This window comes from Montipora capricornis, chromosome 12 (genome assembly GCF_036669925.1).
Source record: "Montipora capricornis isolate CH-2021 chromosome 12, ASM3666992v2, whole genome shotgun sequence".
Lineage (NCBI taxonomy): Eukaryota > Metazoa > Cnidaria > Anthozoa > Scleractinia > Acroporidae > Montipora > Montipora capricornis.
Window position 1 is genome coordinate 7,938,181 of NC_090894.1, and position 10,000 is coordinate 7,948,180.

General features: G+C 39.3%; 2 protein-coding genes across 2 annotated transcripts in view; one reads left to right on the forward strand and one right to left on the reverse strand.

Annotated features, from left to right (window-relative positions):
• The window catches only part of LOC138027798 (rRNA-processing protein FCF1 homolog), a 270,573-nt gene that overhangs the window by 209,287 nt on the left and 51,286 nt on the right, over nucleotides 1-10,000 (forward strand). The window lies entirely within an intron of this gene.
• Nucleotides 1,027-9,676, reverse strand: LOC138027795 (uncharacterized). Its single transcript, XM_068875409.1, has 2 exons — nucleotides 9,587-9,676; nucleotides 1,027-4,077 (listed from the first exon to the last, which is right to left on the reverse strand). The coding sequence occupies exon 2, from the start codon at nucleotides 4,022-4,024 to the stop codon at nucleotides 2,813-2,815; it is 1,212 nt and encodes a 403-aa protein (XP_068731510.1). The 5' UTR covers nucleotides 4,025-4,077; nucleotides 9,587-9,676; the 3' UTR covers nucleotides 1,027-2,812.

The following is a 10,000-nucleotide window of genomic DNA, read 5'->3' on the forward strand; positions in this document are numbered from 1 at the left end:
TATCTTTCCTCACGACTCGATTTCGCACGAAATAAAGCCTGGAAAGGGAATAATTACCCTGCGAGCAGAGCCACTCTAAAGGTCACCAGAGGGCGAGCAAAAGAGGCTCTGCAGAAATCGTGTCAAGTCTTTTAAGTCGCCGCAGCCCAAGTTTCTGGGCTAATCACTCCGGTCAAATCGATTTAGGCAGCACGCGCATCATATTTTTGACAGAAGGTCAAAATCGAGCCTTCAGTACGAAAATCAATATGGCGTCTCTGCAGAGTCCTTTCTTTCTCGTCCAGTTAAGAGAAGCTCTGCCGGCAGGGTGGGGAAGAATCCGTAAAAATAGCAAAGGAATTCTACATTTTCCAAATGGATTTGTTCCATTTGACATTTAACCGAAATTTCCGGGATTCTTGGCTAAATGGTAAGCACCCTAAGCCGCCGCTTACTTCGATGAACGACTGAGTGTTGTCTCCAAGAAGACTGGCTGGGAACCACGGTACAAGTTCCAGATGGGACGGATGCGCAAAAGTGAAGGAGAATAAAAAGGTCTCCAGTTAGTTAAAAAAAAAAACCTGTTCAGACTAACACTTTGTCAAAGTTCATGTCCTTTGGTTACAATTTACATGTAACGCTTCAAAAGCGAGTGAAGCAAACAACGAAACAAAACAAATTGGGCCAAACTGTCGTGACATTGCCCCTTTAAGAAACAGGTGGTTCGCAACCAATCTCTAGGAACACAGATAACAATCATTATGATGTAAGGCTGGTGGACGAACAAAAAAGAGCCAATGAGAGATCTTTTCTATCAACTGTACATAAGTCTTTCGGAAAGATGGTGTGAACTGCGTTACACTTGTTTCAGACCAAATCTACGCGGAACATAGGAGAAAACATGGTCTTGTCTTTGTTGCAACGGTTATATTAATGTCATGACTATTTCTTAAAAAAATTGGAGGCATTAAGACACTAATTAACACTAACACAAAGACCAAATTATACAATGCCTATCTGTTGCCACATTTGTATTACTGCTGTGTCGTGTGGCACCCTTGTGGTCAGCGTAATTTAATGAAGTTGGAGAAAATTAATGAACGGAGCCTACGATTTGTTTTCAATGATTATCTCAGTAATTATATGCTATTCCTTAACCGTAAGGGACAACCATTACTATTTAATGGGCGCGTACATTATACATGTATCCTTTAATACATTAGTATAATTGTAAATCTCTTAAAGGGCTGGCCCCAGAATGTATTACTAATATGTTTAGTTTAAAAACTCACAACATTAATCTCTATTAATTATGGAACTCCCTCCCTAACACCACTACGTCACTGCCAACAGTTGCAGCTTTCAAATCGGCTATTCGTAATTTACAATTTGATACTGACTGCTGTCCTTTCTGTAAATAGTTGTTAATTGTTTGATACTACTGCATCAACTACGGAATTGTATATATTGTGATTTTATATACCTATTTTTTTTTATTCCATACCTATTAATTCATTCATTATCCATTCATTTATTTATTTCATTTCTCGAAGACACTAGCATTTTTGCTATTTTAAATTCGAGGTGAAATAAAGGTTATTGTATTGTACAGTGTTTTGCGCCTGTTACTTGGCGATGAACGTGTAAATTCTTTACTGTTTAAAAAAATGATATATTGGGAAAAATATTCAATGAATTTTAGTTGTCTTGTCGAGGATACAATATTGTCCTCTCCCATTTTGACTTATAAAGTAAGATAAAATTCATCGCATGCAGTAGACAGGTGCAGTTTATTTGATTATATTTAGTGAACCTTTTTTAAATACCAGCACTCTATGAAAGAGTTATTAATATATCAAGTATGACAATTACTACAATTGGAAGTCCCTTGAGATACGGCACTTTTCAAAGTTCACTTTCGTTTTTTCTTACTGTCTTTTATATCGAAGCAACAATAAGTTGGCCTGATACCGTTAAACAGAACATCCCAAAATTCCGCAAAATTGAAAAGAAATATGTGCATTGACATCCAGGAGGAGATGTTTGATTTACAAACGAGGGAGTTGTCAATATAAAATTTACACTGGAAAAATACAGCTTAAAATGTTTGCAAACATAACGCCCTACTCCCAAATTAACGTTGACTTTCTTGTCCTGACCGTTTTACATGTCACGGTTTTCGGTTTTATAAACGCCAAAAGACTAAGCAAAATGAGTGAATGCTATCATCGAAGATGAAAGTAGCATCAAATGCCATCTAAACCGGCCAGGACAATCAAGAAAACGTTTGGCTTCTTTAAGGGAAAGCTGGCAGTGTTCTTTTTTTTTCAAACTGAAAGCCCTTAAAGCAATAGTTATTCCAAGATAGTACCTGTAAATTCTCCTTTAACAACTCCGTCTGGACTTTCTACTGCTGTACATGTACTTGGTGTTGTGGAGTTGAAATGAAAGGAAAAATTAATAGGCTTGTTTATTCAAAGTGGATGTCCTGCACTGGGAGGACGGTAATGTACCACACTGTACGATGGACCCTCAGGCTGGTGCAAATATATTTTTCTGCAGACATGAATATGGTGCTTTGTGAGTCGGTACATGTTAAAATGTACCGTTGTTTCTTCCGCTCTCGCTGTAGGCTCGATTTCCGCTGCTCACTCAGTTCGGGTATCCTCCCCGAGAAGAGAGTAGGCGAGTCTCTGATTGGCGGAGATCAACAATGGCTCACCTCACGCGTCAAGCCGACTGTCCGTCTAGCCGTGGTTTCGGGAGTGAACTCTGGCTCATTTCCCGAGCCACCTGTTCTCTCGATGCTACTCAAGCTTTGTTGGAGCCTGCTCTATCCCTTAATTTTGTTCGTCGCAGACAAATCGCTCACAAGATTATCCGGAAGACGTTCTAAAGATCGCAAATCTGGACGCTTGCATGAGAGTAGAATATGCTGGGCCACTTCTTCTTGTAGTTGAAGGCTCTTCTCAAAGTTACCATGCAGAGACAGTCGTTCGATCTTTCTTAACTTTTTGCTCGAGAGGAAAATATGCTCATGAGGTTCTAATTTATTCATGTCTTGCTTGTAAGAGTTTGAACAACGTCCAGTGAATGATGCCACAGGATCGTCCTTCACTGCTTGTAAGAGATCAGGGTATGGTTGACTACTTGCATTTGTGTTTAAATGGTCTTTTTTAGATTGACGTACTGTGTCAGATGTCGGTGAAACGTCCTCTGTTGCTTGTGCAAGGCATGGATGAATCCGATTGTTTTCAGTACATTTACAGGAGATTTGAATTGCTTTGTCAGTGCTGATGTCTTGCATGGGAGGAAATAAAGATGGACATTTATGTCCACTCTGTTGATCATCTTTGAATGCTCTGTTTACAGAACTAGACACAACTGAATCGTCTGCTTTGGTACTTAATGTTACAGAATGGTAATCAGTCACTGTTGACGGACAGACTGAATCTTTTGGCTTTTTATATGAAAATTGTCTTTGATGATGCGACACAGGAACTAGATGATCATCTTTAATTGCATCAAAAAGAGAAGGATACTGTGGACCATTAATGCAATTACCAAAGGACTGATCCTCGGGTCGATGACTTCTGCATGGTGCGAATGGGCATTTGCAATTCTCCATAATTTCTTGGTCATAAAATACTGATGTAAAACTACTCATAGTCCTCAATGATGATTGCCAATCTGGTGCATGGACAATTTCTTTTCTACTCTTTCCAGATGGCTCTCCTTGGTTGGACCAGTTACCATTCGAACAACTCGCGCTAGATGATTCCCTCGAGTATGTTTCCACAAAAGCTTCCTCATTAGAAGTTCTATTTGAAGAACTGCCGAACAACCAAGGCACTATCTCCTTTGACTGCATCTTTTCAGGAGCAAAGAATGTTTGCATACCTTCTGTTGACGACAAGAGAACTCTCATCAACTGATCCCCCAACTTCAAGGTCGACAGCTCCTCATTTCGGCCTTCACGAATGTCATGGTGGCCTTCAGGAAAGTCAGTACCAGAGAAAGTAGCTGGTTCGTGAGCAATTGCCATTGTTTTGTCCTCAATTGGTAAAATTTAGCTTTCCTCAGAAATGAGTGGCAAACCTTGGGGATTTAAAAAAATGATTTTGTGACAGTTAAATACAATTCCCATTACAATAAAGTTGCAAGGTTTTTATGTCATCGCACATTTGGGGAATATGACAATTTGTCAAACCAATCCATAATTATGCAAATCACATACTTTCTTTTTCAGAATTACCACTGTTGATACAAAATGGGTATGGAGGCAAGTTTCATTTGGCTCCAGGGCTGCAATGGCCCTTACAACTTTATCCAGTGGATAACTTCATAGCCAAAGAATAGGATCTGTAATTTCCACATGAAAAGTTGGCTATTAAGTTTTCTGTTCACGCCCATACTTAGATAGTGCTTACAGTGTTCACGTTTTCTGTTACGTGAGCAAATATTGTAATCTTTGCAAAGACTATAATTGTCAGACAGACTTATCCAAAGGGCAAGACATCCACATAAAAGTAATATTTTGCATTTTGCTCCCCTTACCCCCCCCCCCCCCCCTCTCTTCTGCAAGTTTAAAGCAATAAATTATTCATTGCTTCATATACATATTACATGTATAGTGATGGAATAAAATGGATAAAAAAAGAAATGAAAAGGAGAATGACAACATAATTTACAAAATTATACTTAAAAAGGAGAAAAGCTCATTGTGGCCAAAGGAGACAAAAAAACTTGCGCACATGGAAAAAAATTAAGGAGACAGACAAGTTTTAAGTTGGCTTCTCCCACAATGCAGTTACAAAATATGGCAGGTGTGGTAGATTCTGAACGATGGTCTGTAGAAGTTTAAGGCTAAAGGCAAATATTTATGAAACTTCAGAAACAGCCAAGCCAAGTCAGAGATGTATTGTTTTTTATCTACAAGGGATTCAATTTTCAAATTTAAGAATATTTTCTACTTTTAAAATTTCTAATAGTGTTTAGCAGGAGCTCATCAAGGGGAGCCTCGATCTCCCATACTTGGCCCAGGAGTTAACCCTTTCCAGAGTAGATTTATTTATAGAACGCCTCCCTTGGGAGATTCAGCATGCCCAGTGTTGTAAAATTCATTCTCCCTTGGGAGATTCAGCACACCCACTGTTGTAAAATTCATTCTCCCTTGGGAGATTCAGCACACCCACTGTCGTAAAATTCATTCTCCCTTTGGAGATTCAGCATGCCCAAATTTGTAAAAGCCAATTTAAACAGAGCTCTCTCCTGCACTGTCAAGGGAAATATGATACCTTTTGTGAGAACAACCTGTTCCTGTCCCTAAAAATAAAATTACTTAACTTGAGAAAGGGTTGACTCAAGGAATTAGTGGAGATAAAGGCTAGCCTTGATGAGTCCCATATACAATGTATAGGGGGTAGTTTGTTTTGGGACTTGTTCTCTTTGCTAACAAAGAAATATAATAATTTTGGGTTTTTTGTTTAGTTTAGCATGCAGTATCCTAACTCGTTAACCTGCCATTTAGATGTGGATGTTGCAAATTGGTATAAAGTTCTGTAAGTGTACTCACAGGGAAGTGATATCCAGCTTAATTAACCCTTTGACACCCAAACAGGCCTAAATCCGCAAGACTTATTTTACTCTGTATTTTTACTTATTTTACTCTAGTATTTTACTCTGTCTGACACCACACTTGGTATTTTACTCGTCAATGGGGAACCCCCAGGAGTCAATAGGTTAAACACTCACTGAAAAACTATGTCCCCATCAATTAACCGTTAAACAGTCTGAATTCCAGTGCTTTTTGTTATTAATTTTTCTTGTGACTGTGTTGGAACTGGGCATCCAAATATTGGTGTTTATCAATGGAAAATGTTACTGTCATAGATGACGTGACATAAATTGTTGTTGTTACATTATATTTACTTTCTTGTCAAGACCATCAATTCTTTCATGAAAGCTACTTGATTAAAGGACAGGAATAGAAAACAAAACAGTTTCTAAAGGTAGAAGTGATCCTCACACTCATCTGGACAATTTAAGCATTTGTCTCCTAATAGACACCTGAAAAATTCAGGCAGCTTCAACAGGATTCAAACCCATGACCTCTGCGATGCGGGTGCAATGCTGGTGCAATGCTGGTGCAATGCTCTACCAACTGAGCTATGAAGCCACTCATTTGGGAGCAGGTCAATTTGTTGGGCTTATCTATACTATACACATATAAATGGATACTGGCGAAATGCTGGGGGTAACCCTGCGATGGACTAGCATCCCATCCAGCAGGGAATATAAATACTCCTTAGTTGCTTCATGGTAAGGAAACTGGAGATGAGCGCCGGCCTGATTTGCCTTCTGGCTCGTAAGCAGTGACTTTACCTTTTATGTATACACTCAGTAATTCCTGTGAAAGGACTCAGTTTTCAATGGAAATAACAGAGGGTCCCCAATAGGGTTTTCGGGACCCGGGATTTGGCCTTTTTGTAGCCCTAGATTAGGGATTCTAAAGAAATATGGGAGGGGGTTTCAGGATTGCATTTATGGAAGGACGGGATCTGGGAAATTGTCACTTTGAAGCTCTGAGATCCGGGATTTCTGATGGCGAGAAATTGAAAATAACTCAACTTTTGTCTTCAGGAACAACAGAAAAAAAGTGGAATTTTCACTGAGCATTCTCCACCACGCTGACACGTGCCTTTTGTGATCCCAATAGCGTGCTCTTTGTCTTGAACTGTGGCCGTAATGAGATCCAGTTACACAAAGGCCTCATGACCTTTGTTACATGAACTTGTAACCACATCATGTTTTTTCACGAAAAGTGGCTTGTTTATGCTGTATCGCGTAGGCCAAGATTATATTCTGGTTTTTGAAAATGTCGGACAGCACCGACAATGCTGTTTGTGACGTACATGATATTATTGGTTGTGTGGCTCATTTTTATGAGAAAGGAAAGAGTGGAAATTAGAAAGAAATACATTCAAATGAAAGAAGACATTGTTAATTGAACAAGCAAACAAACACCACCCCACAATTAAATGTACAGTTCAAATTTCAGATACAGAAACGACATTGGGATTACAAAGGAGAAAGGCTCAAGAGCAATTCAGTCCTTGATGTGCACATGCACTTCAAACCTACTGAAAAAAGTCATTTCAACATAAGCACTTCTCCTCGTGCCACCCACCAGGAGTCAAAAAAGGCTTGGTGAAAGGTGAAGCTCTGAGACTTCTCAGAACAAACTCTTATCCCAAGGATCTTGACTGTTCAAATGACCCTAACAGAAGAGCAATTCAAGCTAAAAACAGGAAACTGGCACTCCTTCAAAAACCACAGGAGAGCAAACGAATCTTGCCTTTCCTTACACAATACCACCCAGCATAGAGCGATAACTAATGCTAAAAGAAATCTAAAAAACCAGCCCCTAATGTATTACAAAAAGAGGGCAGCCAGTCAAATATGTACTCATGAGAGCCAAATTACAAAACTGAAAGGCTAAAACATGCGCTAGGGAGTTGTGTAGGCCTGTCTCTCCGGTACACTAATAAACTTACAACCGAGTTTAACAAAGTGGAAAATATGAACAGAGTTTCAAAACTGTGATGGCATGCAAATGCTTCAATTGAGGTCAATAATTGGATCATGAAGGGTGGTGGAAAAAAATAACAAGGTGTATTCTAAATCAACTGTTGTTGTAATTGACGACAAGGTTTGGACATCAAGCTGTGACTTCATGACCAGGATGGGGATTGGCAAAAAAAAAAAATGGTAGACACAATTTTGACATCATAGTTCCAGACTGGTACATGTACGTGTTGAACTGAAAGATATCAGGTTACAGGTATAGATTATTGTTGATATTTGGTTTAAGAACGTTCTTGCCATCATTTTTCCTAACAGACAAAAGATTTTGTTTCTATTGTATTGTATGTAGGAAAAGGGTGGCTAGCTCAGTCATCCTTTCATCACTGAATTGTTGTCGAGTTTTAATACCATTCTGACTTAAACCGATTTCCACCTTATTTGGTTGAAGTGGCAGTGTTGGTGGTTTACAATCTCATGGGATCTCCATGCCTATGTTAATGTGATAAAACAGGAAAATTAAACAAGAATTACCTTCATTCGGAATTTTATGGAAATACTATTGCATGACAAGAGGCATAGGAGGTCTCATACCTGCCTAAAACCCTCCCTCTTGGGGGTCCCAATCATTCATTCTATACCAATGTACATTGTATTATGACTAATGCTGTCCTAATACTTACACGCTGCAACATCTCACGTGATCTCTCTCCTATGGCTTTTTAATTTGTGGTCATGAAATAAAATTTCCAACAAACTTTTACAAAAGGTAAGTTTCAAATGTATGACAAGTTTCTAAGTATGCGCTTCATAGCCCCGGGAAGAGGGGAGGGGGGGAACTCCCATATAAAAAGGGGAGGGATGATTGTCAAAAGTTTTAAATTAAACCCCTAAAGGAGACCAATTTGGGCATGGCCCAGGTTTTTTTTTTTTGGACCCCTAAAAGAGACGATATTAAAACACGGATACATAAAAAGTACAGTGTCTTCTAATGACAGCAAAGACATTTATCATCTAATACTTTCACTACTACGTGAAAAAATATAAAAGTGTAAATATACCCCATTCACCCCTAAACTGGCCGAAACCGGCCATACTAGATATTTTACTCTGTCTAACGCCAGACGATTTTACTCATCCATGGGGAACCCCTAGGATTCAAGGGTATACACTTTTAGATTTCTTTGCGCACAACCCTAGAGGAGACCTCAACGGCTATTTATGATTGCATTTTGCCCAGAACACCCTAAGTGAGACTAAAATCCGAAATTAATTTTACACCCCTAAGCGAGACGACAAGCATCTTTCCCCTTTTTATATGGAAGTTCCCCCCTCCCCCCCCACCCCCGAGTTCATGGCTCAGTTGGTTTAGAGCATTGCACCACATCGGAGACGTCATGGGTTAAAATCCTGTTTAAGCCAGGTGTCAACCCAACCCACAGGCCTGTGACCTGCAACCAACAGGCATTGTGTGCTGTGGAACAATTTTCATCTATGAAAATCCTGTGAAAGCTGAAATTTCATCCAATTAGATTGCTAACGATATGACAAAATGGTTGAAAAGCCTGTCAGTTGAAGCTGGGCCTTAAAGAGACAATTGTTTAAATTGTCCAGATAAGTGTGAGGGTCGCTTCAATCTTTCGAAGGTAAGTTTCATTTAAAATTGATATTCCCAGTTCGTAGTCAGTGTATAATCTACTCACTCGTGATGTCACGATATCAAAAGACAGTGAAACCAAAATGGCGGATGACGTTTCAAATTTCAACCGGCTTTAGTCGCAAGATAGAAAACTCTGGTTCCGGAATACTAGGTATTTAGACTTAATGAAAGACTACACGGGAAAAATGTGTTAATGGTTTACAGTGCCCTTTAAGTCCGCACATATGCAAAACAATGAATATCGCTTTCGTTATGAAATAACTGTGATAACACAAAAAATCGTAAAATAGCAGTTTAAGAAAGCTCAAAATCCTTTAGACGACGATAAAGGAATACCGGCACCAGGAGCTAAGATCTGCTTACCCTTTTTCCTGTAGAAAGGCGTCATTAATTTGAATTTCGCGAAAGAGTCGCAGAGATCATCACTTATTTCACTTTCGAAGTGACTTCTGGTAGAGAGCGTGAGGGTGATATGCGTGACACTAAAACGTCATTTCCGAAAAAGAAAAGTAGGACCCCTGGACCCCTGGACCCCTGGACCCCTGGACATGGAATTAACTGAACTTAAAAAGTAAATTAAGGACAATAAACACTGTGTGATACGATAACTAAGTCCACGCAGATATGACTGTCGAAAGTAATTACGCGATTGCAATTGCTACGCTTACCTTATTGGTTTAAAAATCTCGCCCCTGTTTTATTATAGTCTATCAACAATTAAAAGGAAAACCAAAACCAATCGCGAATTTGGATTGGTTCATTGCACTTTTTGCACCT